The 27,895-nt window shown below is 51.5% G+C and overlaps 11 protein-coding genes across 11 annotated transcripts; 6 read left to right on the plus strand and 5 right to left on the minus strand.

The window, feature by feature from the left end:
* Window positions 1–4,215: 4,215 nt before the first annotated feature.
* LRP88_10833 (uncharacterized protein) lies at window positions 4,216–5,130 on the minus strand (the record flags this gene model as incomplete). Its single annotated transcript, XM_083247282.1, has 1 exon — window positions 4,216–5,130. One exon carries the CDS (start codon window positions 5,128–5,130, stop codon window positions 4,216–4,218), a length of 915 nt encoding a protein of 304 aa, XP_083098395.1.
* Window positions 5,131–6,050: 920 nt separating this feature from the next.
* On the minus strand, window positions 6,051–7,385 carry LRP88_10834 (Anhydro-N-acetylmuramic acid kinase; the record flags this gene model as incomplete). The annotated part of the gene is made up of 1 exon (XM_083247283.1): window positions 6,051–7,385. One exon carries the CDS (start codon window positions 7,383–7,385, stop codon window positions 6,051–6,053), a length of 1,335 nt encoding a protein of 444 aa, XP_083098396.1.
* A 491-nt stretch (window positions 7,386–7,876) lies between these two features.
* Window positions 7,877–9,781, plus strand: LRP88_10835 (general substrate transporter; the record flags this gene model as incomplete). The annotated part of the gene is made up of 5 exons (XM_083247284.1): window positions 7,877–7,967; window positions 8,027–8,182; window positions 8,254–8,632; window positions 8,695–9,246; window positions 9,310–9,781. 5 exons carry the CDS (start codon window positions 7,877–7,879, stop codon window positions 9,779–9,781), a joined length of 1,650 nt encoding a protein of 549 aa, XP_083098397.1.
* A 91-nt stretch (window positions 9,782–9,872) lies between these two features.
* Window positions 9,873–11,759, minus strand: LRP88_10836 (uncharacterized protein; the record flags this gene model as incomplete). Its single annotated transcript, XM_083247285.1, has 2 exons — window positions 9,873–10,868; window positions 10,926–11,759. 2 exons carry the CDS (start codon window positions 11,757–11,759, stop codon window positions 9,873–9,875), a joined length of 1,830 nt encoding a protein of 609 aa, XP_083098398.1.
* Window positions 11,760–13,837: 2,078 nt separating this feature from the next.
* On the plus strand, window positions 13,838–15,433 carry LRP88_10837 (flavin-containing monooxygenase; the record flags this gene model as incomplete). Its single annotated transcript, XM_083247286.1, has 1 exon — window positions 13,838–15,433. The coding sequence occupies one exon, from the start codon at window positions 13,838–13,840 to the stop codon at window positions 15,431–15,433; it is 1,596 nt and encodes a 531-aa protein (XP_083098399.1).
* Window positions 15,434–16,005: 572 nt separating this feature from the next.
* Window positions 16,006–17,740, plus strand: LRP88_10838 (uncharacterized protein; the record flags this gene model as incomplete). Its single annotated transcript, XM_083247287.1, has 5 exons — window positions 16,006–16,136; window positions 16,206–16,402; window positions 16,452–16,544; window positions 16,606–17,535; window positions 17,589–17,740. 5 exons carry the CDS (start codon window positions 16,006–16,008, stop codon window positions 17,738–17,740), a joined length of 1,503 nt encoding a protein of 500 aa, XP_083098400.1.
* An 887-nt stretch (window positions 17,741–18,627) lies between these two features.
* LRP88_10839 (uncharacterized protein) lies at window positions 18,628–19,008 on the plus strand (the record flags this gene model as incomplete). Its single annotated transcript, XM_083247288.1, has 1 exon — window positions 18,628–19,008. The coding sequence occupies one exon, from the start codon at window positions 18,628–18,630 to the stop codon at window positions 19,006–19,008; it is 381 nt and encodes a 126-aa protein (XP_083098401.1).
* A 399-nt stretch (window positions 19,009–19,407) lies between these two features.
* Window positions 19,408–20,371, minus strand: LRP88_10840 (uncharacterized protein; the record flags this gene model as incomplete). The annotated part of the gene is made up of 2 exons (XM_083247289.1): window positions 19,408–19,683; window positions 19,907–20,371. The coding sequence occupies 2 exons, from the start codon at window positions 20,369–20,371 to the stop codon at window positions 19,408–19,410; spliced, it is 741 nt and encodes a 246-aa protein (XP_083098402.1).
* A 183-nt stretch (window positions 20,372–20,554) lies between these two features.
* Window positions 20,555–21,854, plus strand: LRP88_10841 (uncharacterized protein; the record flags this gene model as incomplete). Its single annotated transcript, XM_083247290.1, has 4 exons — window positions 20,555–20,811; window positions 20,861–21,176; window positions 21,230–21,613; window positions 21,663–21,854. 4 exons carry the CDS (start codon window positions 20,555–20,557, stop codon window positions 21,852–21,854), a joined length of 1,149 nt encoding a protein of 382 aa, XP_083098403.1.
* Window positions 21,855–24,055: 2,201 nt separating this feature from the next.
* On the plus strand, window positions 24,056–24,754 carry LRP88_10842 (M24 family metallopeptidase; the record flags this gene model as incomplete). Its single annotated transcript, XM_083247291.1, has 1 exon — window positions 24,056–24,754. One exon carries the CDS (start codon window positions 24,056–24,058, stop codon window positions 24,752–24,754), a length of 699 nt encoding a protein of 232 aa, XP_083098404.1.
* Window positions 24,755–26,399: 1,645 nt separating this feature from the next.
* On the minus strand, window positions 26,400–27,451 carry LRP88_10843 (uncharacterized protein; the record flags this gene model as incomplete). Its single annotated transcript, XM_083247292.1, has 3 exons — window positions 26,400–27,000; window positions 27,052–27,281; window positions 27,344–27,451. The coding sequence occupies 3 exons, from the start codon at window positions 27,449–27,451 to the stop codon at window positions 26,400–26,402; spliced, it is 939 nt and encodes a 312-aa protein (XP_083098405.1).
* Window positions 27,452–27,895: the final 444 nt, after the last annotated feature.

A 27,895-nucleotide genomic window follows, 5' to 3' on the forward strand; every position in this document is an offset into this window, starting at 1 on the left:
AAATGCTTACTGGTAGTGCAATTGTGCGTGATAATAATAAAACCTCTCCAACCGGCTCTCCTCACCGTTATTCACATCGGGAATACAGTGTTGCGAGAGCTCTGCCTCTAGACACTCGCACTGCTCCAGGCTCGGCGTAGGGCTATTTTGCTGATAGCACAACATGGTGACGTCGCCTAGAAGCCTGCTCAGCTGTAAGAGGACCGGCCAATACTTGGCCAGTCGACCGAGGTCCTGTGGAAGATAAGCCTCCCTCAGCGAGGATGGAATCTCGGCGACATCGCTCAGCAAATCCTCGACAGTGGGAAAGGGCATGTCGCAGTCGCCAAGACGGATTCTCATGGGTCGTCCGAGTGTCACACTCAGCCATCGATCCCGAAATAAGCAACCTCCCCAGAGGCGGCGCCACATGCGACGGCGATGAGGGTTGATCAAGGGATTCAGCCTCACCGAATCTGGGTTTCGATGTAGTCCGATGATCTGGCATAGGCTGACTGCAACCCCACTCCAGTACCACGGCTGTGAGAGTCTGTCCCTGTCAGAATGCCAGAAGGATAGGAGTAGAGCGGATTGTAGGAGATGTTCTTGATGGATTACGCCGCCGTTGTTGTAGACACACTGGAATAGTCATCAGTCTCCCTGACCTCTTGTACGTGGATCAGAGCAACGTAGTGATCAACAGGTTGCTCACCTTGGCATGTTCATAAGCCTTGGCTTTCATTTCCTTACAAGAGCCAAAGCCCTCAAGCTGCCAAACGCTACTCGGAACAAACTAAGATACTTTGTTAGCCGATTGATCCTCTTGCATCTGATGCTCTGTTCGCAGGCTCGAGGCTCACATTTACTGCCACCGAGGCCATGCTCCAAAAGAGAAGCAAGTCGGATAACGAAACATAGACAGGTTCATGAAGGTTTTGGAGTATACCGACGTCTAGTACAGGTAAGATCGGATGCACGTGATGGAAATATGCTCGAAGTATCTCTCTTCGAGAGCTCTGTTGAGGAAGGTTAAAGACGCCCTTTTGCTTGAGATAGTCACTGTCCTGCTGGGAGATGGTGACGGGCGGAGCAGAACGGAGTAGAATATGCCTCTGGATAGGCTTCTGAGGATGCGAGCAGACATCAATGACGGATGTTGCCCCGGGTTGCTCCCCTTGTAGCCAAGAAACCAGTTAGCCTCATAGAAATAGCTCCCATGTTTACCAGTAGCATATGCAGATTCACATACCAAGATAGAAAAGGCAGTCAGAATTAACGGTCCCTTGACCTGTCGCCGCGGAGGATATCTCAGCTCCACTTCGCTCCTCTTCAATGTCTCTCTGTCGCCCAGGGTCAGAGTGGTAAGCCGTGTCATTGTGGCCCTCTGCCAGAGGATCACCACGATGGACGTCGGGAACAGAGGCAGGCTGGTGCGTTATTGGCTCGGGCAATGACGGAGATGCCCTAGAACTATTGCTTTCGTCACCGCTTCTGGCGCTTCGTGACCGTACATTCCGAACAGAGGATGCATTTAAAGAACTTCGAGGCCTTGATAGTGTTGGCATGCTACTGTTAGTATCAAGCCAACCATGTGATAAAACAGGGCATCAATTGACATTCAAGTTGGACTTACAGCATATGATGGCCATCGTGTACTATACATTCAATACCGTCTTGAGCACACCGCATGCAAGGGATGCCCGTCACAGTGACGCTGCATCGAACCTTGCGTCCTCGACACTCTTGGCACGCCACAGTCGACCTGTGACGTCTTTGCATTGGCATGTTTGTTGTCTTTTGCGCATTAGATATGTCTGAGATGGGATGACGGACTGTTATGAACCTGATAGGTGCATTGCCAAGAGTTCTTAGGCAGGGTGAATTAAGTTTTTAGCCAGCTGTTTTTTATCTAGTGGTAGGAAGTACAGCGAGGTCCGATAAATAGCCGAAGGGTTGTGGCTCAATGTTTATCTATTTAACACTTATGACTAATTATTAAAGCACGGGTAATTACCTAGGCGCGATAACCGGATCATGGGTTTGTAGCAGCGATTAATGTCTCCTAGGCTGCTGGAACACATTTCGTAATTGCCATAAAACTGGTTGTTGTCGAAAATCAGGGCTTTTCTTGTAGATGGCTTGTACCGAGCTGTGTACTCCCTGAGGCCATCATGACCTTCCTTTTCAGGCTCTAACGTGGCGCCCCGCTGTGCAGCCCACGCCCACCGTATGGGCAGTGTCCAATTTAACAGGAGCAGTCGTTTTTGCCTGAACGCCTAGAAAGTGTCTCCGACCTCTATGAAGAAATCAAATTCAAAGGAGGAATCTTTTCAGGGCAAAGAATCACCACCACCACGAGCTTGACAAGGTGCATTGTGGCACTACTGATAGACGGTTCAGGCAGACACATGTAGGGCCTCAGGCACTTTGGCTCGGCTAACATCGCTTTACATTTTTTTTTCCCTGTCAACGATAAGCGTGCTGAAGGAACTAATGTTAGAAACTAAGCAATATAGTATTGCAACTACTTGATAGTCAACAGGGTACCTCTTGAGGATTATCCCACTAGGACGTTTGGTATTGTCTCTTCAGATATTCTTCCAAGCTGATGGGCTTCTTGAATAATAATCTGCCGTTTCTCTGCTAGGGCCACATTCATAACCACTTCAGCTCCCTACGCCTGACCTCTCGTGAGTGTAATCCATAGTAGGTGACACTGTATCACCTGGCAGCTCCACAGGAGGGTTTGAACCTCCAACAAGTCGTCTGAGCCTGTCAAAAGGAGTACCCTTTGCCTCTGGCGTGTAGGGCTGTTGCTGATCGTGATATGCTGGGCTGGGAGAGGTTGTGTTCACCTGGTGATTGCGGCGACGGAGGCACATGAACCCTAGGAATCCTATCGTCAGGCCGACAACGGCCAGGCCGCCGACTACGCCGCCTACTATCGCGCCGACTTCGACCTTCCCATCGGAACTGCTAGGCTGTGATGCGGTCGCTGTTGTGCTTTGGCTCTCTTCTGTTTCGGTCGACTCTGCTGTGGTACTCGTGCTTGATGCGCTCTCGGAGGTGCTTTCAGAGACAACTTTTTGCGTGATACCGCGCGTGCTCTCCGAGTCCTCATCGTCGCCAACGACCAACGATACCTGAGAGCGATTGACAACAACCATCGTGGTGAAATCTCCGGGTTCCCGGCCTCGAGCGGTATTTAGGGTGAGGCCCACCTTGGTGTCGACACAGTTATGCCCGTATATCCCCTCGCCCAGGTAAACCAGTTCGCAAACTGTGTACATAGAACCTGTACTGCGAATGCGTGCGTTAGGCAACTTGAGGTTGTATTAGGTAGAAGAACTTCACGACTCACCACTGCCGGCTGTACCCATTTGTCAAACAATCATTGTCGCATGTGTCTGTCTTGTCGAAGCAGGTGGTCTCAAGATTATCCCAGCCACAAAACATACGGTTGATAGTACCTGCCTCCCAGGTGCAGGCACTCCCTCCACAGGCGTAGTACGTAGGCCCGTCTCCGTAGAATCCACAGGTCTCATCAGGAGCAATAGTGAGGGTGAGGGTGCCGGATATGAGGTCTTCCAAAGATTCGCCGTCTTGTCGACGTCTTGTCGCCGTCGGAGCTCATGGTCTGAACGCCATCGTTTGGTACCGGGCTCGGCATAGGCCAATGTGCGCGGGGGTAAGGCTTGAGATGACCCTTCTCGGATCAGAGCGACCCATACTAATCTCATGGGTTTGAACAGGCGCATTGCGACGCTTCTCGTGTGGTGTGAAAGGATGATTTGGGAGGAAATACTCGCCCCATAAAGGCCCTTCAGCGCGACTAAATAGTCTTGATGCACAGCCTGCCTGACCACCTGATGCATGCACAGCAAAGTGGCTTGCACGAGCTGAGAGCCCTCAATTGCTTGTCACACCAGTGACAACTTGTATACATCGCCACATTTCGAGTCGTTGATGATTATTGGTTTGCCGAGACTGCACATAGGTTTATGGGGGTGTGTACAGCTGCACAAAAGCTGACGATTTCTATGGTTCTAGTCATGGCAAGTGTGCCATGTGATAGTCGATTACTGAAATAAGGCTGGCTCATTATAGCCTTGGTTTGCCCACCGCTTCATACCTTTGCTTATCGGAGTGATACTTGTAGTATGAGCTTATTTTGTCTATTGATCTAGTCATAGCTCGTTTGATAGATACCCGAGCGCCTCCTGAGGACTAACCCTCCTAGGACGCCTGAAACCGCTGCTTCAGATACTCCTCCAAAGCTGTGGGCTTCTTGGCATGGTCCAGATTGGTCACCTCCTCGGCAGGGATGTCCCAAACGCCTCTGGCCACATTCAAAGACACAGCCTGCGCGGCGTAATCCCAGTACCCGGCAAGGCCCTTTTCCTCGCGCGCTGCCTGCACCTCCTGCGCAATATCTTCCACGCTACCTGCGCGGACAACCTTGGCTGGGGTACCAGTGGCTTTCTGATATGCTGCCGCCAGCTCATCAAGGGTGACTTCTCCAGACCTGAACCTGAACACGCCACCTTTGCCCTCCTGCACGTCTTTGTTGAACAGGAGCTCAATCGTCCAAGCAGCCGCGTCTTCCTGCGCTATCCACCAGAACTTGCGGTTTGGTTCATCACCCCAGTACTTCAGGGTTGGCACTTCACCCGTCGTGTCGAAGCCACCTGGCCCAAAGACGGTGAACAAGAGACTGTCAAAGAACCCGTTGAAGATGTATACGGGCTTGATAGGGCTTGTCATGACGGCTTGGTGATGGAAAGCGATATAAGCATCATAGTGTTCAAAGTCGCCAAACTCATTCCTGGTCCAGTCGTTGTTCCAAGATGCCGAGAAGAAGATCTTGACGCCTGCGCGCTCGGCGGCCCGTAAGAGGATGAGATGACCGTCAAGAACGAGCACATCAGTCGACGTGTAGGCGCAGATGATGGCGTCGACTCCCTGGACGGCCTTTTCGATGGCGGGGATGTCGTAGTAGGACGTGCTCGTCACGAAGGACTCGAGCTTGACGTCTTCTGGGACCTTGGAAGCATCACGCCCTAGGCCACGTACCGAGAGCCCTCGAGCTACTGCGGATTTGGCAAGGCGAGTGCCCATGTTTCCAGAGATACCAGGGATTAGGACGAGCATGTTGATGGTGAGGGGGGTTTGTAGTGGGCGGTTGTTTGGGTGTTGTTGGTGCTGTTGTTGTGTTCGGGGGCTGATTGAATATCTCTGCTCATTTATAAAAACCCCAATAAACAAGGAATTTATAATCGAAAACTCTATTGCTCGAGGCTATACCAGAAACTCCCGAATAACGTTGATTCTATACACGCCACCAGCCGAAGGTGGGGAATATACGACATTACAAGCGCGGGCCATTGTCCTAACAAAGGCCGGATAACGTTAAACGTCTGTTCAGACGCGTGGCCGTGAACAAAGGTTTGAGAAGTTTGATGAAACTAATGAGTAGGATTTGTAATTTCTGACCTGTACTACTTAAAAAGTCTCCTGTTCCGGCGTGGAAATAGAGATATTCTCAGCTAGAACCCCCTGTCATTCGGGCTCTCGGGATCCTTGAACAACCCGATCGCATGGAACTAACTCCCAACCGCCAATCACAGAGCCTAATGATTTAAGCTTCAATCCTCCAACATCACCACATCAGACTCATTGGTATAGTCTTAATGCTGACTGGACGCTTATTAATAGCTTTGCTTGTGGAAAGGCAGCATGAGAAATCTCTTTGACCATGTTGCTCGGGTCTGATAACCTGGCTTGCGTTTCTTCAAACAGAGAAGGGAGGCCGGAATTTCCGAATCGGACACCATCGAGGGCCATGTCGGTCGTCCCCTCGGCGCACAGGAACACCTGTGGCATGCCGTGGCCCGTGAATCCTGCCATGATGTACGTGCCTTCACGCTTCGGGATGCGTCCCACTCTGGGCAGGCGGTGGGATGAGTAGCCCATGGCTACTCAAGTCAGATGTCTTGTCTCTCTCACGGCAAAAGGAATCCATGGATGAAGAGGGGGAACTCACTTCCGTTTAGATAGTTAAAATAGCTCTACTACTTGTTGTTGAACACCTGGCCATCAACATAGTTTACCATAGCCTTGACAGGAGGCAAGTATTCCGCCTCACCCCCAAAGTCCATACCCTTCTTCAGAACCCTTCTGTAGTTCTGCCCTGGACTCACCTTGCCGAGGACATACTCCCTCCTCGTCTCGACTCGCGAAGGCACAGGGATGCTTCTCCCAACTATAGCCTCCATCCCCTGCCAAGCAAACGTGATTGCCTCTTTGGCATCGGACGGAATGCCCGCCTCGTCGAGCATGATGATCCTCGTGTTGGGGAACGCCTCCTGCATGAAGTCCGTAATGTTGGGGTTCTTGGCTCCTCCGCCACACATGTAGATCTCGACGAGCGGGCCGTACTGCGTTGGCATGTACCGCTTGTAGTGATCGACAATGGCTTGCGCAGTGATGCGCGTGATGGTGGCGACAATGTCGTTCGGGGAGAGGCCCCTCTCGGTGCCGCGATGGATCAGATCGTGCGCGATGGTATCCCGAAACACTTCTCTCCCAGTCGTCTTGGGCGGATCCAGTGAGAAGTATGGGTGTGTCTGAAGAAACTCATCCACCAGCTCCTTATCTACTGTGCCAGCCTTGCCCATTCTCCCATCTTTGTCGTACTCCATCTGACCGTTGGAAAACACCCTGACTGCGGCATCAATAAAAACGTTGCCAGGGCCAGTGTCGAAGTCGAAGAACTCTGTGCTGAGAGCACCATCGACATCGGGTGGTATGAAGCAGACGTTTGCAATACCGCCGATGTTCTGGCAAGCACGGAACTTGGTGGGGTGGTGAAGAAGTAGAGAGTCGAAGAAGGCAATGAGGGGAGCTCCCTGGCGCCCGGCAGCTTGGTCCGAGACTCTGAAGTCGGTGACAGTCGTTATGCCTGTTCGCGCTGCAATGATGCAGCCCTCGGCCATGGTCAGGGCGGATTTGGTCTGACCCTTTGCAGGCATGCTCAGCAGCCAAATGGTCTGGCCGTGGGAGCCGATGGCGTCGATGGAAGACAGCGGGATCTTCTGTTTCTCGGAGAATGTCGTGACTGCGTCCGAGAAGGTTTCCCCGAGCAAGACATTGACCTCTGATAATTCCTCGGGCGTGGTGGCATTGTCCAGAATCATGCGCATCACCCGTTTTTTAAGAGTGTATTCCAGGGGGGCCTCGTCGTACTTAAGAAGCTCGAAATGCATTGGTCCGTCTGGAGAGTCTTGGTGGAAGTGGCACAGGGCACAGTCGATGCCGTCCATGGACGTGCCCGAGTTCAAGCCCAAGACTGTGATGTCAAGGGGCTTGGAATGAGCGCTACTTGCGAGGCCGTTGATGGAGCCCATAGTGGAGGAGTCTGGAGAGATGGAATTGATGCCGCCACAGTCTTCTGATGAACAATTACATTCACCAAAGAACAAGAACAGTTATTTATGCGGATTTCCACCCAGAAGTCTCCTTCGAGTTAGAAACACAGGTGCGTCGGGTCGAAGTTGGTCGCCAAAACAGTTAAAAGGTTAAACGCTTAAAAGGTAAAGTTTAAGCGTTTAAGCGTTTTGACTTTCAACAGATATGGTGCTGCGCAAGCACGTGCCCACTTTCTCCTGCCCCCAGTTGTAGTTTCCCCACAGATTCCGGGGTATGATGGGGTCGATCCGCCTCAACCCCGTCCCGGCTGTCATACGGTGCAAGTTTAAAAATCCCCTGCATCCCACTTGCATTATCAAAATCGGAGGCATCGTCCATTCATATCTCGTTTACTTTGATCATTAAGAGACCATCAGACACTATAACTTCCCAGTCGAGGATCTCTTACTGAGATACGATCTACTCCAACATGTTCAACTTCCAGATCTGGAGGCACATACCCGGAAGAGCATTGCTCTTCCTGATCAACGTTGTCAATGCGACTGCGTTGATCTTCGAAGGTAGGTGTCACTTCGAAAAATAGCTGCCTAAGATGATAATACTAATTGGGAAAAAACAGGGTACAACCAAGGCGTCCTGGGCACTGTTAGCGAAACACCTGGCTTCATCGCCATGGCCGGCATTGGTTCGGACGGTGTAGTGACCAACTCAACCAAACAAGGTGGCCTAGCCGCGGCATATTACTTTGGAGGAATGTGGGGTTGCTTCCTGGGTGGTAGGTCTGCTCAGTAGAGAGCGGAAACTGTCCGAATTGGACCAAAGCGACGAGGCTAATGTGCAACTTAGGCTGGGTCGGTGACAAGATCGGTCGAAAAGGCGGCGTCCTTTTCGGCACCCTCTTCGGCATCCTGGGAGCTGCTCTCATGGCCAGCAGCACCAACTCGGATATGTTCATCTGCGCTCGAGTCATTGCTGGTCTGGGTATCGGCTTTGTCAACGCCATCGTCCCCCCTTGGGTCAGTGAGTTGTCGGAAGCTCACGACCGCGGCTCCAGTTTCTCTCTCGTCTTCATGGCGAATTACTTGGGAATAGTGATTGCGTACTGGTTGAACTTTGGCATTCGTAACACGGATATCGAATTTCGCTGGAGGTTCCCACTAGCATGGATGATCATTCCACTGCTCATCGTTAATCTTGCCCTCCCACTCCTCCCTGAATCACCACGGTGAATCCCCCCCTCTTAGCTCTCTAACATAATCCTGGCAATTTTATACTAACTACAAACAGGTGGCTAATTACCAAGGGAAAACGAAGCGAGGCTGTCGACATTATCTGCAAACTCCGGGGCGACTTATCTCCTGAAGATCCCAAAGTCGCCGCTGAGTTTAGCCAGCTTGACGCCATTGCCGAAGCCACTCACCAGAAGCGCAACGACCTTATAAACATCATCCTCGGCGGAAGACACTCAGGCAATCTCCACCTCGGACGCCGTGCCGTCATGGGCTTTGCGCTCCAATGGATTCAGCAGTGGACGGGCATCCTCGCGATAGCAGCCTGGGCCGGCACGCTATTCAGCCTGGCCGGGTTCGACTCGTACAAGTCCCTGTGGCTAGCTGGTCTCGTCAACACCTTTGGTGTGCCGGGGACAGCAGCCGCGGCTCTTGTCGTTGATCGCATTGGGCGGATCAAGTCTCTGATGGTTTCGTTCATCACCCAAGGCCTCTCGCTGTTCCTTGTTGGTGCCTTTATCAAGACCTCTCAAGACGCGGCTGATACAGACTTGGATAAGTCGATAAAGCTTGGCACCTTCGCAGCGGCGTTTGTGTTCATCTACGTCTGGTACGTCACTTGGACAAATATCATACGATCCGGACTTCTTCCTTGCTAACTTTACCAATCCAGGTTCTTCACCATGTTCAACATCGTTCCTTGCTGGATCTACGGAACTGAAATCTGGCCCCAGGAGATCAGAGCCAAAGGCTACAGTTTCACCATCTTCGGCTGGGCATGCGGCTGCGGCATGACGCAGTTCGTGATCCCCATCATGCTCAAGAATCTCGGCTACGGATCGTACATCTTCTTCGGGGCCATGAACATCGTCGCGATGCCGATCGTGTGGTTCTTCTTCCCCGAGGTGGCCAAGAGGTCTCTCGAGGAGATCAACCTCCTGTTCACGAGCGATAGTCTCCTCGTGGGCAGGAACATGAAAGAGTATCACCGACGGCTAGCTGAGGCTGGCGGGGATGTTGCGGTTGCTTCGAGGGTTCTGCTGGATGAGGTTGACGGCTACGTTCGGCAGAGCCACAGTTGTGAGAAGGGCTTGGAGGACCATGGGGGTTCACAGGAAAAGCAAGAGACTGTGGTTCCTAGTTAAGCTTTTCGATATGCAGGGTGAAACACTGGGCATTTGCCATGGCTTGATTAATCTAGACTGCTAAAGTCAGACCTAGATCTCGTTTTGGTCCTCAACCCAGATCGAAATCCCATGTCAAGTCTCCCAAGAGGTCGCCAGGGACCGGCAGCATCCAGCTAGTTGAAATATCCGAGATGAGTTGTTCATAGTCCTCGGTTCCTTGTGCCTGAAGCGATGATTGCTCGACGATTGCACCGGATGCGGCGAGGTCAAGCTGTGACGGCATCGGTTCTTGTCGCTGTCGAGCCATGTATTCATCGATCTGCGTGACCTGTGAACGAAGATTATGGCTCGCACTGGCGTTGCGGTGTATAACCTCCAAACTTTCCAGAAGCTGGGCCATGGAGAGCATTACTGCTCGCACTCGAGTGTAGCCAGCCTCACTTAATGACTCTCCTCGGACGGACCCTAGAACTGTGCCGATGCCTCCCAAATGATGGAGCAGCGGTGTGCTGATGGAAAGCAGGTAAGGAGTCGGTATCGATATGAAAGCCTGCACGACTTCGCTGGCGATTTGACAGCGCTCGTCGATACTGGCTCCACTGGCGGCAATCAGGACAATGCGTAGGAGTTGAAACGTAGCGGTGATGTTGGCGGCTTGGAACCCAAACCGGTCGTCCTTGACACGGTACACCATTTCAGGCGTTTCCTTGAAGCAGCTTGGAAGACCGAGGTAGACCCGGACGAGACGATCCCGGACCGATGAGTCAGTGGCGATCGCACCGTCCTCAAACATGTCCTGCAGGAAAGCGCTCCTTGCTGCCCGGCATCGGTAGGTTCGGGGCCGGTCCAGAGCATGCTCCAGGACTCGATACAGGTCAGTGATGAAGTTCCACCCAGACAGCCAGCAGTCGGCCGGGACAGCGAACACGTGGCCAGTCGGGCTTGTGCTATTGGTCGTTGGGTCATGACCCGTGATGCCGGCATCGGTGATCATTTCGTCGTCGACTTCGACCGGGTAGGCCACGTTCGTTTGGTTCTCTCTGCATCGGATAACACCGCCCCAAACCACTGACGAGTATATGTCCAGGGTGTACATGGACCAGAACTAAGAGTATTCGTCAGCTCCTTCCACTTGTGAGATTGGCATCTATGGGTGTCTGACCAGTCTTCTCCTCTCCTCCCGCTCTACAATCCCAACATCCTGTGGCCAGTTAGACTCGTCGTGTAGCCCATCCATTGCAACCAGCGTGTGGTAGGTGCCCAGATGTTGATGCATATCCCGTATCCTTCCATTCTGGATGGCCGCGATGGCAAGTATTGCGTGCGCGCGGAGGATGTTGATGTCAGATTCGGCCGTAAGGTCCAGCAGCTGCAGTCTGGCCTTGGCGTAGAAAGCCTCTGGATCTAACGCGCGCAGCGGCTCGAGGTCCCATTTTGGGTTGGTAACGGACCCGTCTCGCACGCGGCTGCTCACCAGCGCGCACAGGGCCATGGTGACGGCGAAAAGAGTGCTTTTACTCGCGTATTCTGCTCGCGCGATGCGCCGTATGAACGAAGGCTCATGGAAGAAGGGGAATATCGGGTAGACGACCTCGAAGTAGATCTCAAGAAGGTCCATGATGACGGCCTGGCTGGCAATGCTGGGTGCCTCCCACTGAGAGTGAGGCCGGGGTTTTGGAACAGCACTGGGACGAGTTCCATGGTTGCCATCGAATCCGGCTGCTTCAGGCACGGTGGCTGGGTCAGGAGAAGGAGAGGTCTGTTGGTCTGCACAGTGAGAAGCGGCGCCGGAGCTTGTCATCCGAGGTTTTATCCCGCGTCGACGGGGCTTCCGGTTATAGGTGCATGCCTGGGCAAAGTCATTGCAGTTTTGACAGGTCTGGCCATCGCTTGACGCTCGGCACCGGATGCTGCGCTGGTGGCAGTAGTCGCAAGCTTGTGTGATGCGCCGACGCTTGGTGTTTGACTGCTTGTTGCTGGTTTCGTGAGACGGCATTGCGTTGGGTCGCTGCAAGGGTGTTGGAAGTGTCAAGGCTTGGGGGTTGGATGTGTTGGATTGGGCCCTATAATAGCTCTAAGGGTGGTCACGTGCCTTTAATGGCCGGCTGGGTAATCTCTAGATGGTTAGGTACACTAGGCCTAATTAGGAAGGCTATATCATGGTTTAAAAAAAAAAGAAATTAATTTAAGAAAAATAATATAAATAATATATCCTGCCGTGAATCTAGGACGAGAATGGACGGCTTCTTGACGCGGTAGCTGGGATAGCAGAGCAGTTTAGTGACGATTGAAGCACCACTATAGCCGGCACCGATGACGACCCTATCGCCCGTTGTGGGGATATGCGCAGTCGAACGGTGGTCATCGAGGTCGGCAGGCTTACTTTGCCAGAGACCTGGCATCCCTTGAGAGCGGGGGCGCGGAGGTTACTGCTGATTCATGGCGAGGGAGCCTTATCGCTGGGAGCGTTGGAGAGCTGGGATGGACTATTGTCGTCGTCGTCGTTGATCGGACGAGCGTGGTCGATGTTGTCGGCAGGGAACAGCCATAACCAAAGCGTCAAGGGTCGGTCGAGGGTCTAAGGTAGGAGGACCAACAAATACATAGGTTTGGGGTTTCTGATAGATAAATTGCCCTAGAACTACGTATTATTTGAGATAGCTGGCTCTTGATATATCTGTCCACGGATGTCTGGCTGTTTAACTCCCTTGCTTACACGGGGGCAGACTGAGGTGAAGGGCGAGAGGACCGAATGAAACCTCAGCAGGGAGCAGTTTGCTCCTTGAGAAAGACAAAGTCGTGGGAAGCGGTTCGTGTATTTGCCTGTCGCGCGGTGTCCGGCCTCGCATCCCTTCCTAATTTGGGATGACAGTGATTTGATAAGTTAGCTCGGGAGGGGTCATCGCCAAAAATCCCCAACTTTCGGTGTCAGGCATGCCCTCGTTTGACCTGATCATGCTTCACACTTTAACATGGTGACTTTTCTATAAACAGCTAGGCATCAGGAGATCTTAAAAGACCAAAATGCTAGAAATTTTACAAAGATAGTAATGATTGATTCATCATTATCCCCGAGATCTCACTATCTGGACCATCCCCCTCCCAAGCCGTGTGACAAGATTGCCTAATTGGGACTCGAGCCGAGCTATCTCCTACACGGCCCAAGCCCTTGATACGCCACCTGACCTGTTAAACCACCCCGGAAGCCCTGGCACCTTCGATTCAGGGTTTCCCCGCTCTGTGGGAGTTACCCCGGCATGTCAAATATTGGGGGGGAAATGGTTTCGGCTATCGTCAAAATGCCGGAACCAGGGCTAAACAGGCAGGCAACCGAGCCTCATTCACAGAGAAAGCTTCTAGCTGCAGCAGGGTAGTGTCAAGTAAAGATTATTCCTGGGAAGGATCACGAGTGGTGACCTAGACATGGAAGAGCTGACTCTCACGCAGAGCAGCGACTACCACTCTACCGAGGGTTGGGATTGATGGTGGGATGGATCGGGGCTTATCAGGGGCCTGAAGAAAGAGTTGGGCGCATTTATGAGACTCGAGTAAAAGAACCGAAATCCTCTGATTGCCAACCATTGACTGTCGTACTTGGAGCCGCACAGCATCATCTATGGTGAGAAGAGGAGAAACGCCTCATACAACTCTCAACTTGCCGTTTGTGGCCATGACGCGAGTTCCGAGTTGGGCGGATGTGTCCCCCACTTGGGGCCGCAGCACCCCCACTTGTGATCGACCTGGACGCCGTGGCTGTATCGGAGGACCCCGAGAGGCAAGAGAATCGGCTCTAGGTCTCATGGAGTAAGAGATGGAATTACCTTAGGTTTCCGGGGGAAAGATCTGATACCGGCAGTAAAAGGACTCGGCTGTACTCCCTTCCTGGTTGACCCGATCCTCTTCGACTGCTTTCTTAATTAGTCGCAGAAGCGAGTGGCAGGGAAGGGAAACATTCTCATTCTTGGCCGGCTTGATATATACCGAGTCTCCAACTCTTGCGTCCCAGGCCCTCGTGCCTTCAAACAAAGCCCTCCCATCCACTTATCTCAAAGCCAAATTTCAGCGCTCGACAAGATGGGATCCATCCCCGAAGTCCTCAAGGTTGACGCCCTTGTTGTTGGGGCTGGCGTTGCTGGAATCTACTCCACCTATCGACTCTCTCGCGCCGGCCTCAATGTCCAGTGCATCGACACGGCCGGCGATGTCGGCGGCACCTGGTACTGGAATACATACCCGGGCGCCATGAGCGACACCGAGACATACCTTTATCGCTTTTCATGGGATAAGGAAGACCTTATTTCTTATCCCTGGTCCAACCACTATATCTATCAGCCCGAAATCCTCGAGTATCTACGCCATGTCGTCGAGCGCCATGACCTCCGCAAGTATATGCGATTCAATACTGAGATGGAAAAGGCTAGCTGGAATGACGATAAGAACCTCTGGATCATCTCTTGCTCTGGGGGCCTAGTCATCCACGCTCGTTATTTGGTCAACTGCCTGGGCCTGCTCTCCAAGCCCAATTACCCCGACATCCCAGGCATCTCATCCTATGCCGGCGACCTCATCCATACGGCCAAATGGGATCACACAGTCCAACTGCAAGGAAAGACGGTCGGTATCATTGGGAACGGATCCACGGGCGTTCAGGTCATGACGGCCATCGCCCCCAAAGTCGGTCGTTTGGTCTCCTTCCAGCGACACCCTCAGTACTCGGTGCCGAGTGGGCAGGGCCCTGTTCCAGCTGGTTATCGCGACAAGATTAACAAAAATTACGACCAGATCTGGAAGGACGTCTGGGCGTCATCCACCGCGTTTGGAGTGCCAGAGACGACAAGAAAGACAATGGAGGCCACGCCCGAAGAACGTCGACAGGCTTTCCAAGACGTTTGGGACCAAGGAAACGGCTTCCGGTTCATGTTCAGCGCATTTGGTGATCTAACGACACACCAAGAAGCCAACGAAGAAGCCTGCAAGTTCCTACGCAGTAAGATTGACGAGATAGTCCAGGATCCTCGCAAGGCCAAGGCCCTTAAGCCACATGATCTCTATGCCCGACGGCCGCTTTGCGATACTGGCTACTACCAAATATTTAACCGCGATAATGTGGATATTGTCGACCTCCGGGAAACATCCATCGAGAGAATTGCCCCGGAAGGGATCAAGACAGCCGATGGCACCTTGCACCGTCTTGATGTGCTCATCTTTGCTACAGGATTCGACGCCATTGAAGGTAACTATCTTCGCATTCAGATTACCGGTCGGGATGGCAAATCGATCCAGAAACATTGGGAAGCAGGACCTACTGCTTACGGCGCTGTGGCCTGCTCCGGGTTTCCCAACATGTTTATCGTCTCGGGGCCGCAGGGGGCGTTTGCAAACTTCCCAGTTGTTATCGAGAGCGAGATTGACTTCATCACCGAGTGCATCCTACACTCGGAAAAGAAGGAGTCCCGTCGGGTCGAGGTCTCAGCCAAGGCCGAGCAGCAGTGGAGCGAGCTGTGCGACCAGCTTGTCGAGGGGTCGCTGTTCAAGACCACTGCAAGCTGGATCTTTGGATCTAATGTCGAGGGGCGCAAGTCGAGCACCAAGTTTTACTTTGGAGGGTTAAATCGCTATCGTGAGTGGACTAGGAAGGAGGTTGCTGCTGGTTTCCCCGGGTTTTCATGAACATGTCGTTGGACCAGGGTCGGAGTGACGTAGCATGAGTAGACAGACAAATAAAGCCAATTTCATTTTGTTCAACGACAAGTTTACTTCGATTGATACTCTAAGAGCTGCGGAAGGAGGCTCGAGGTGTCAAGGGACTCTACTCTAAGCTCTTCCCATGTTGTGTGCTCTTGGCCGTGACAAATGCCAGTCTGTGGACGGAGGGGAAGCCTCTGCTGGTGTCATGCCCTTTAGAGGAGGGGTATTTCGACCAGTATCGATGAATGGCGTCTGTGGGGAAATGCTCACACTCCGATATTACCCCTCCCTACCTTTTCGAGTGTCGATACGATCTCGATAAAAACCCGCTTCCCCACCCACTTGGTTGACGTGCCTAGCCAAATCTATTACCGCTTTGGGACACATCGCGAGTCTCCAGTAGATCGCGTTTCAATGACTAAGTGCTCCAGCCGCAGTCGGTGGCAGTTATTTATCTCGCATCTAACAATCAGATCCCTGCTTCCTGTCGAGTGTTTATCTCGACCAACAATCTCTCACATTGTCATTCACTGAACTCTCCTCAAAACATAGTCATGACTTCGTCTTTGTTTGCGACGCTGACAGCCCCCAACGGACGGTCATTCGACCAGCCGCTGGGACTCTTCATCAACAATGAATGGCGCGCAGCAAAGTCAGGCGACAGCATTTCTGTCGTGAGCCCGATGTAAGTCCCCGCATTTACTCTCATTGCTGCGAAATAAAACAGCCCACTGATGCTGTCTACCCTTGGTAGAAACGAGCAAGAAATCGTCAAGGTTCACGCCGCCGGTGACCAGGATGTCGATGACGCCGTCAAGGCAGCCCGGGCAGCCTTCAAAGGCCCATGGTCAAAGATTAGTGGCACGGAACGTGGTGAGCTCTTGAGGAAGCTGGCCGATCTGGCTGAAGAGCAAACCGACACACTAGCTACGATTGACACTTGGAATAACGGTACGTGATTACCAACATGACTTTAGCAATATCTGACTGATCTATACAGGAAAGCGCTTGTCTTCAGCAAAGGGTGACGTGAGTGAGCTGACCTCGGTACTTCGCTTCTATGCTGGATTCGCGGATAAGCTGTATGGCCAGGGTATGTCTATGTCTCCAACTGTACACATCTCCTCCACATGCTAACCTTCTTGTCTACGTAGTCATCAACACCACAGAGGGCAAGTTTGCATATACCAGCCGAGAACCTATCGGCGTGTGTGGTCAGATCATCCCCTGGAACTACCCTCTGGGCATGGCGGCTTGGAAGCTAGCCCCCGCGCTGGCGGCTGGCAACACCATTGTCTTGAAGCCAGCAGAGCAGACGCCACTATCTGTATTGGTATTTGCTACTCTCATTGAGAAGGCCGGCTTCCCTCCTGGCGTCATCAACATCGTCAATGGGTTCGGCCGTACTGCCGGTGCTAGCCTGGCTGGACACTTGGGAGTAGACAAGGTAGCCTTTACAGGGTCTACCAACACTGGTAGAGAGATCATGAAGCTCGCAGCCAGCAATCTCAAGGAGATAACCCTCGAGACGGGCGGAAAATCTCCGCTTATCGTGTTTGAGGACGCCGAACTCGACAACGCCTCGAAATGGGCTCATTACGGCATCATGGCGAACCAAGGTCAGATCTGCACTGCTACCAGCAGGATTCTTGTCCATGAAAAGATTTACACAAAGTTCGTCGACCTTTTCATCCACCAGGTCAAGCAGACCTCCAAGGTCGGCGATCCTTTTGAGGCGGGGACCTTCCAAGGTCCCCAGGTTAGCAAGGCCCAGTACGATCGAGTCTTGTCGTATATCGAAGAGGGCGAGCGAGAAGGAGCGACTATTAGTTTTGGTGGTAAGCCTCATCAGGGTGTCAACGGCAAGGGCTTTTTCGTTGAGCCCACCGTCTTCACTGACGTCAAGGACAACATGAAGATCTATCGCGAGGAAGTCTTTGGGCCTCTGGTTACCATCAGCTCATTTTCCACTGAGGACGAAGCCATCGAGCGCGCCAATGACACCTTCTATGGCCTAGGAGCTGCCATCTTTACAGAAAACATCACACGCGCACACGAAGTTGCCAAGAGGATCGAGGCTGGAAGTGAGTTCTATCCCACCCCTCTTCCAGAGCGCGTACTGACCAGAATTTCACAGTGGTTTGGATCAACAGTAGTAACGACTCTGACTTCCGCATCCCCTTTGGAGGTGTAAAGCAGAGCGGAATTGGCAGAGAGTTGGGTGAAGCTGGAATCACGGCCTACACTACTGTGAAAGCTGTTCACGTTAACCTCGGTAACCGGCTATGAGGTGTAGAAGGCTGATAAGAAACGTTTGGTGGACATGAGTGGGATTCTAACTGGATGGGAGTACTGTCTATTGTTACTATGCCGTGCCTAGAAGCCCAAGATATAGTAAAACAGAGAGACGGTTCAAGGAATGACACTTTGTGCTTTGAGTTGAATGCCAGAGAATTCTACCACAACACCTGTCAGTTTCGTCCTCTTATCAGTCGCAGACCCACCGGAATTGAAGGGGCACAGCCTTGTTTAATTACCTTGAAAGTACCGGAGAAGACATGTGCAGGGTGCACGATTCCAATTTGCCCTAGTCAGCTCGCCCTCTTTTGACAATATGCTCACTGCGTTAGAGAATGATATCGCGTCACAACAAGGTAATTCTTGATCACCGTGGGTTCAAAGAAGTACCCGTTGCCAAGGTGAGAAGGACATTTTCCTCCAAAGATAAGCTCTCCCCCGTGTTCCAAAGCATCCTAAACATGCGCAGCGACCTTTTCAACCGTCGATTTTTTCACTGGTGGCCCTTGGGTAACATCCTCTTCTGCTAGCTTCAACTGCACTGTGCCTGCGCCAACAGCAGCCATCCCTGAAGCCTCCGACTTTCCTATCCAGGACCAAGAGCGAGAACCCACTTTCTCCGCCTCAGAGCTACCATGGTTCTCACACGCATTTCGGAAGACGACCGTAGCGGGGAGGTCCATTGCATGTCATGTCCGGCTTATCGTCAAGGCTGGACGGTACTCTCACCGCAGTTGTATTTAAAACCGGTTTCCAGACTCTAGCAGCATGTAATCGAACCTAGCTTCGTTTTACACTGAAATCATTCATCGCCTCTTTTATCTACACACCATTCAGGCATCGCCAAATCTTAACGCCGTACCTTTGCCATTGCTACCATGCCTGTATCTCAAGGAAATCTGACAGGCACGTCAGACCCCAAAGACGTCCCTCATGGACACTGGGATTCGTTCCCCGAGGAGCCATTCACACTTTATGACGGCTCCAAGTCCATCATCTACCGCTCAGAGGATGGAAAGGTTGTCGTGGGCATGTTGCGAGAGAAGGGTAAAGACACCCTCGTCTGGCCAGTAGACGAGTTCCTGTTTGTGACGGAGGGTTCAATCGAGATTGATGTCCATGGCGGAGAGAAGTTTACTTTGGGAAAGGGGGATATCATGGTCATGAAGAAGGGGCAGACGATTACTTTTGAGTGTAGCGAGGACTTTGCGAATGTCGCTGTGTTCATTGACTTGCAAGAGAAGGTTTCGCTCGTTTGAAGAGCGAAACATATTAGACAACTACAATCAAGACAAGTCGTCCCATCACACCTTTGTATTCTCCAAAGCGTGATACCGGGCCTGAAGATGCTCAGCGAGGTCAAGAGCGAAGCCTTGTGAGGCCTCAGAATGTTCAGGCGCCGAACTGGCAAGGCAAGTAGAAATTTCTTCAGCATTCAATTGAGGCGGTACTAGAAAGCCCTCAGCCAAATCTTGAGCTGCCATACACAGGCATGGTGGCCTGTGCATGGTTATAAGAGCAAGGGCTCTCCATGCATGACTACAGCCTGGCCCATTGAATCACAGGCTATCCATGAGCGCCAAAAAGATTTCGTATGATTACAAACCACGTCTCTACTGCAGCCCCACGCCACCAGTCTTTGAACTCCATCGTCTCAACTACAGCTTGCCTGTCACAGGAAGCTCGTAGAGGTAGTCCTCTGCCAGGGTCACTATTTCACGAGCAAGGCCGAAGCTGTGGACGTAGCCTCCCGCGTTGTGACCGTAGGCGTGGATGACTCTCTGCCCATCAACCACCTCCTTCTCGCATCGCACACCGCAGACGCGTCTGTCCATGGTGGCGTAGACGTCTACGTGATCGTACAGAATTGGCCAGTCTTTGGGGTCTGGGGACGGGAAGACGTCGGGCTGGTTGTTGTGCGCGTTCTGGCAAATCTGTTGACGACACTTGTTAGCGAGCTTCATCACTCCAAGGCAGTCGCTTGGCTGGAATTACCTTCTTTCGTTGCTCCTTGGATATGGATAGATCCCGGTCATTCTCAGTTAGAACACCTCCGACATAGACTGTGCCATCAAGCCCGGACAATGCAGTCGAGTAGTATCCCCTATCTCCTCGGCGGATAAAGAGTCGGTCCTAGGTGGGTGGAGCCTTGGCAACCACGCATTGAAGCCTCCAGGAAGTCAAGTTCTTCTCCATGACATCCTTGAGGTTCTCTGCCCCAATGCCAGAGGCATTGATGAGAATGTCATGGCCACGTCCCTTTAGATCGGCGAGCGAAGAAACCCGAGTGCGTCGAAACTTGATGCCGCGAGCCTGAAGCCTCTCGTACAGCCAGGTGAGGAACTTTTGAGGCGTCAGGACAACCGTCTTGTATTTCATGCCGTATATGGCACCTTTGGGAAGCTCCTCGTCGCTCAAGAAGCGGAAATTGGGCACTTTCCTGGCATACCAGACATCCGCTTTGGTGCCACGATCCATGATCTCGGTCATCTCGATCTGGCGGACGCTCGACTCGGGGTTGGTCTCGGCTAGCCTAAGGAGTCCCATGAGACCCTCGAGCTGCATCTTTTGCTCAAGGGGCCAGGCCGTGGAATGCTGTTGTGCCGCATGTGGTGGCCTCATGGCCATGGCGGACTTGGCCGAGGTGAATCACGTGCTGAGGTAGCCAAGAATAAAGCGGATGCAATTATCGTGCTGCTTCGGTAACTTGTCTTCTTAGCTTTGAATAGGGATCAAGCCATCCTTTCAAGTTTGACCACCGCCATCTGTCCCCTTCTTTGTTCTTCTGTTCCTCGTAAATACACCATGACGACTGTTGAGAGCCTCAGACGCAACCAGACCGCCTTCGATTATGTTTTCGTGGGAGACGGTACAGCTGGATGCGTTGTCGCAAGCCGATTAGCTTCGGAGCTCCCAAAGGCCAGCATCCTGCTCATTGAGGGTGGTGAGAGCGACGTCGGCAAGGACAATCTCCACGACCTCAAGCTACAGGTTAATTCTTGGGGAGGAGACCACGACTACTGCTGGAGCTCAGTTCCTCAGCCCAAGGATGAGATCCCACTGTACACAGGAGGTCCTCAGGCTAGTTAACTCACCTTTCGCAGGCAATAGCTTCACCCAGCACTCACGCGGCAAGATCCTCGGGGGCTGCTCCAATATCAATGGCTGCATCTCGTTCCGACCTCTTGAGTATGATATCAGGAAATCATCCCACACTGATGTGGATAAGATCGCCTTTACTGGCTCTATCCAGACAGGAAAGGAGATCATGAAGTTGGCATCGTCTAACCTGAAAAGCGTTACTTTGGAGACTGGAGGGAAATCCCCTCTAATCATCTTTAACGACGCTGATTTGCACGCTGCAGTCGCAGCTGCTTATCCAGGCATCATGGCGAACGCTGGACAAAACTGCACTACAAACAGCCGCGTGCTGGTTCAAGAAGACATATACGACTGTTTCCTCAAGATGTTCAAATCCAGGGCAGTTTCCGACACCAACATTGGGACCCGTTTGCAGAAGACACGTCCCAAGGGCCTCAAGTTACGCAAGCGCAATTCGACCGCATCCTCTCCTACGTCCAGTCTGGAAAAGATGAGGGTGCCAAGCTTGTGCATGGAGGCAAGGCATATAAGAACCTGAACGGCAAGGGCTTCTATCTCGAGCCAACCATCTTTACCCATGTGACGCCTCAGATGCGGATTTGCCGGGATGAGACCTTTGGCCCCTTTGTCATCATCTTGCCATTCAAGTCGGAGGCCGAAGTAGTCAAGATGGCGAATGACACCGAGTTCGGCCTAGCAGCGGTGTTTTTACCCGCAATATTGTTCGAGCACATCGCATCACACGAAAAATCAAGGATGGTAGTACGTTGTCCCTATTCTTTCAGTGTTGGCGGTGGCAGGCATGCTGAAGATGGAACAAGCCGTATGGATCAACAACAGTCAAACCGTGAATCCTCGAATTCCGTTTGGTGGCTTCAAGCAGTCAGGCATTGGTCAGGAGCAGGGAGAGGCCGGTATCAGGGCGTACACGAATTACAAGACGGTGGTCGTTGATTTAGCTTCGGAGGCGCATAGTCAAACTTCATTGGAGCCCAAGCTGTGAGAAGCTGCTCCTATACTAATGCAAGGCTTCGGAGCCAGAAGAAGGAGGAAATATCTCAAGGCGTCTCCAAGCGCACTGCAACTGAAAGGTGTTTATTGAGTCCATAGACAGCTTTCAATAGCAATTCGTTCAAACAGTAGCTATCGCACTCTGCTTTGAAAGTCAAACAAAATGCAAGAGGCCAGTCAGATTAAGGCGACAAGAACCGGTGTCTCCAGTTAGAAGATCAGCACCTAGCATAGGTACGTAGCGTTCCATCTCCTGTAGAAGAATCTCACCGACACTCTATTCATGTGGAAAAAACACATATTCTTAGTGCCGTTAGGAAGGGCTGCATAATCATATGCATGAAATTTGTGTAAGTTTCTCAGATACAGATTGGAAGACCGAGCTGTCTCACTCACTACCTGATGCAATGGAATGCACTGCGAAGCGGCCTAACAGGAACAGTTTGACTTGTGGCACCTACAAGTTGGTGGAGGCTCCCTGACGCTACCAACTCAGTCGTTGCATGATCTTCGCGGTAAAGCTCAAAGAGGCAACTGGCTAAGCTCATCTAGCATCCCATCTCTGCCGCACTGTTGGTAGAATCGTGTCTAGGTTCAATGAGGCAAGTAAAGAGGCGCGTATGGGGCAGGTGAAAAGTCAGAATTAGTAATAAGGATCTTGGTAAGAACGTAGGCTGATTAATGGCAAATCGGCGATGGAGAAGACGCTCAGAGTGCATATCTTCGTGGCAACAATAAAGACGACACAATGTTGCCATCTTCTTGTTGCTTTGATCTCGACAGGCCGTGTTTCATACAGAGGACTTGACTGGAGGCATTTCACTCCCCTCTCGACTTGCATCATCAAATCTCAGAAAACATGGCGGCTTCACGCTCGTTCACCCTTCAAGACGTCGCCAAGCACGACAGTGCTAATAATCCTTACATGGCCATCCGGAACAGGGTATACGACTGCACTTCTTTCCTCAAAAAGCATCCGTAAGTCGCCCATAGTACACGAGACGATTTCCCCCCTCTTTCTCCAAAGCCGAAACATAGCTACTGACAGATGCGATCACTGCAATGGAGGAGAGGAAGTCCTGTTGGAGGTTGCTGGGGCGGACGCGACCGAGGCATACGAAGAAGTTGGACATAGTGAAGACGCCGATGAAATCCTAGAACAACTATATCTAGGGGAAATAGTAGCCCAGGTCAGTGTTGTTCAATCTAACCAAATGGCCCGATGACAATACTTAGACCACTGACCACATCTCAGGTAACACAAAAGGTCAAAAGGTCAGGGAGTAAGGAAATGTATGCTCGATGGTCTTCCAATTTTCTTATTATCGGGGGAGTAGTGGCATTCATTGCTTGCGTGTTTGGATACTTACGACTATGATAAAGTAACTTCTAGATATTCATCTGTATTCGCTGTCTCTGACCTGTCTTTGCCTGGCAGTTGGGCTCTCCAAAGACAGGCGACGCCCGGAACGGCACAGCGTCACCAGTGCAAAGTTCCGGGCAGCCATAGGGTGTCAGGGCCAGGCATTTTGACATTAAACAGCTCCACTGTGCAATTATGTCCATAAAATCTTCGTAGGAACATTAGTCTCTATTGCTGGAAGCCGACAGCTGGCAAAGCTTGAGAATCGCGTCGGTCTAGGTTAGGTGTATCCGAGATAACTTGCAAGATCACATAGCCATCAGTCTCTGGTCCCTCCCGCTTCCCGGCATGAAAATGGCCACCTGAGCCCGTCTTATAGCTGACATATCCAGTAGTGTATCGAGAAAAGAGTCATCAAGAAAAGCAGTCGTGCAGGACCTTTTGGCTGTCAAGGCTTGTCGAGCCAGGCCGAATGCTTGTCAAAGTTTGCTAGTGAGTACACTTTTAACCAGGTAAATGCTGTGACTTTGCAAATACTTCCTATCAGATGGTATCGGTAAGCAAAATGGTACACCATACCACCATGATACAATGGTTGATTTTGGGCCCAAAGGAGATGACAAATCAGTTTCTTGAAGAAATTTCCTATTTAAGATGTCTCGCGAAGTCTCGCCTGCCATTTATAATCGCGAAAGCTTATAAATCAGTATTGAATTGGCTCGTAGCTGATGTATAGGCGCGCGCGCCAAGTTCTGTAAGCTGATATAAGATACCATGCGTTGGGCAGTGTGAGAGCCGATATGCCAAACAACCCCATCATTCCGCCCTCAATGTCAAACAACATCTACGACAACAGTGAGCGGGCGGTGCAGCTTCTCGCCGCCCAGAAAAAAGCTCTCGAAATGTTTGATGAGATCGAACGAGATCTTATCCGACCCGGAATCCGCGAAAAAGTACTGAACAACGAGATTTACCAGCTTGGCGCAACTCGGTACGGCATCGAAACCCACTGGCATAAGCGACTTGTCAGGAGCGGGCCAAACGCCCTACGGCCTTTCCAGGAGAACCCCCCTGATCGCGTCATTGGCGAGGATGATATTCTTGTTGTTGATCTCGGTCCGGTCTTTGAATCGTGGGAGGCTGATTTTGGAAGGACTTATGTTCTTGGAGACGACCCCCATAAGAAGAAGATCCGAGATGCCCTTGAGCCAATTTGGAACAGGGTCAGGAGCCGATTCTTGGAAAATCCGGATATGACAGGAGAGGAGCTCTACAATATCGCCGTTCAGACTGCTGAGGAGGACGGGTGGTCATTTGGCGCCGATTTGGCTGGCCACCTTGTTGGGTCGTTCCCCCATGAACGTATTCCCCGCGACAAGACGACTCTCTATATCCTCAAGGGGAACAAGGTGCCCATGAGCACCTTAGGCAAGGACGGGAAGAAGAGGCATTGGATCTTGGAGATCCACCTACGGGATTACGAGCGAGGGCTGGCGGCATTCTACGAGCAGCTCTTGACTGCCGGGTGATGGGTACGGCAGCCTAGTCTCAGAATGATTCATTTGACTTACCTATGGAAACTGATTGAACTCGATTGATTGGTCCCGATTACTTGGAGCCACCAGAGACTAACCAAACCCCCAACCAAGGTTGCCTTCCTAATTGGGACCAGGTGCGAAGTAACAGGGATGTGGATTTCGTAGCCTGAGCTGATTGGATATGGCTTTCATGTGTGGATGAGAACTTCCTGAACCTGTCTTGTCTATTAGCCAGTAACCCCCATCAGTCTCGGTGATCATTGTGGCTTGGACCTTTGCTCTCGTGGCCCTGCACGCATACCAGTCAAGAATCTGCTGGTCCTTTGCTCGCGATAATGGGCCTCCCTTCTCTCACTTGTGGTCAAAGGTGCACCCCACGCTCAATATCCCTCTCGAGGCTCTGATACTGTGTGCCTCGCTCAGCGGTATTCTGTCAATTCTATGTGTTGCCTCGACCACAGCTTTCAACAAGTAATAGCCCTATTTTCCCCCTCGGGATTAGCTTGCTAACTGCTTTCATAGTTTGGCTGCCGGCGTCATTATCTTCCCCTCGCTCACCTACACGCTTCCGGCTGCGTATTCGTTGCTCCCCCGAAACAAGGACGTAAAGGGCCCTTTCAACCTGGGCCTTTTTTGGACCGTCTCAAGAGTTGCAACTATTTGCTTCTGCCTCTTTGCGACTGTTATTTACTCTTTTCCATCGTCTTCGGGTGGACTGCCGTTGCTGAACCTCATCGCAGTTTACAAGAATGCAAATACTCCAGCTAGTCTTTAAGCCCGCCAGACATTCCCTTACACGGAGGCTGCGTGAGGAAGTTGCTCACAATTGATGATGGCGTTGGTTTGACCCCATGGCCTACGGTTCTTCAGATATCTGCAGTGTTGTTGCGCGTTGTGAAATGTCTCTATCAGTAGGGGATACAAATCGACACAAGAGATCTCTAAACAGAAATTTTACGGGTCTCTCCATTCTTTTTAGTGCGCCAAGCAACTACATGCTCCATTGTGATGTGTCTCTCCTTATTAAAGTTGGCGTTTTCACAAAGTGCGGAGACGCGTCCTGGGCGCTCAGGCAGAGGGTGGCTGCTCTTTGTCAGAGCTTTCATCCACATATATAAAACTACTGCCCTTACGAGATTTATACCCATATACGATCTGAATAAGCTCGAGTTGTCAAGACGCGAGCTAAAGAGCCTGGTAGGGGAAACCTGGTGGCTTAAGCAGCGGGAAGGTTGCGTCAACTTGGTATGAGTCTCCCAACGTAGTCTCCAACTTACCATCACATCTACTTCCTCAGAGTGGATATTGATTCCTTCATGTATTAATTATTCTGTCTTTTGCTGTTGTGTCCGACGGCCTCGTTTAGAGACGTCATTCATGAGAAGAAGAACCTCCACTACCCTTGTTATCAAATGAGATGGCCGATAGAAGCTCTCTGAAGTTCATTTGACATACAGTTAGTGACTAAAATGTTGTGAGTCCCTGAAGGCACGGAATTCCTCAGGCCTCTCCATCATCCCGTCAACCTGCTTCTCCCATGCCGCACCTGAACATAAGTCCTTACCCTAACCATAGCTACCACTGATGAGCTCTATTTCCAGTAGTAAGGGACTGACTAGATCTATTGACATGCCCCTCATTTCCCGCCCCACGCTTCCGTGATCAGTTCCTTGAACGTCTTCACCTTTATATCTGGAAAATCCTGCCCGATAGTGTGCTCAGGCTTCAAGTCGAACACGCCAGCTTCAAATAAGAGTCCGTATAGCGAGAGAATGCCTTCCAAAACTTCCTGGGGTATGAAGGCTCGCATTTCCAGGTGGCTCGGCAAGGCGGTGACTCTCCCGGCCTTCATTGTCTCCACTGAATCGTAAGCGACGTTGAACTTGACCCCCTTGGCGCTCTCTGCGAGGGCCACAACCTCATTCCAGGTCACCATATCACCTACGAGCCAAGTGCGCGATGACCATAGGGGAAGTGTGAGAGAAGCAGCGACATATCTGGCAATGTCTTGAGTATAAGTAAACGCCACAGGAACACTGCCTGACCCGGGGATCGCAGCAGTATTATTCGCCATGTCGACCACCACAGTCATCATATTCAGATATGACTTGGCGTGGGGCATCAGATAGTAGTCGGCAAAATAGCCTGTATACCAGACAGTATGCTCAAGACTGGTAGAGTCCAATGCGTCCGTGACAGCATGTTTGGCCTGAAAGAGAGGAGACCTGTTCACGAACCTAGAGGAGAATGGTTAATCATGCGTTAAACATGGCAGACTGGTATCTCACTCATCCGTGTAGTCGACTCCCCAGACGTTTCCAACGTAACGCTTCGTGAGAGTTGATTTATCAGCAGCCGCAATGAGGTTCAACTCTGGCTCAGTAGAGCTTAGAATATTGAGAGTAGAGATGACGGTGTGAACCCCATTGTCCTCCAGGACCTTGGTCAGGGCCTCAATGTTGGTGTAGTCAACCGGAAGGATACGAGCTCCAATTCGCTTTTCTTTTTCCTCATCGTACTGTCCAAGAGCTTTAGTTCCGGCGAGCTGAATCAAGAAATGGCTAGAAGTGCATGCTTTACCTTTCTGGCCAGAATGACAACATCAAACTTTCCATCTGCAAGAATAGCCTCGATGAGTGTACGGCCCAGACCACCAGTGCCACCAGCCACGGCCACGGTAGAAGACATGGTAAATACAGGGAAGAGTTTCGAAGCTCTATAATATCGAGGCGTAAGACAGATGATGGCTTAGATCGCTCGGTGCCGGAGATGATAAGTCCAGGGTGGAGTAGTTTGGCAGAGGGTTGTTTGTTAGTTTATATACCTGTAGCCTCTGATGCTGCGACTTACATATGAGCTAAGTCTAAATCTCTCAGCCAAAGGTGAACACACTCAAGAGAGATGTTGGCGGAGTTTTACATTAGGGTTATGCGGGTTTCACTTGAGGTGGTCCTTGGCTTTTCCTGGCGTTCAGGGAAGCCATACCTACGTCGGAGTTTGCGGAGTTTAGGATTGGCGTTAGGGGATTTGAAGACGCCGCTTTCCATTCGCATAGGTCCTTGCTGCGGACTTCATTAAGAATGGGCGGAGTTTGAATGTCTAACGTTAGTAGGCCTTGTGACTTCGGTAGTT

This window comes from Fusarium phalaenopsidis, assembly GCF_050370095.1.
Source record: "Fusarium phalaenopsidis strain FUZ10S chromosome Unknown contig_32304, whole genome shotgun sequence".
Classification (NCBI taxonomy): Eukaryota; Fungi; Ascomycota; class Sordariomycetes; order Hypocreales; family Nectriaceae; genus Fusarium; species Fusarium phalaenopsidis.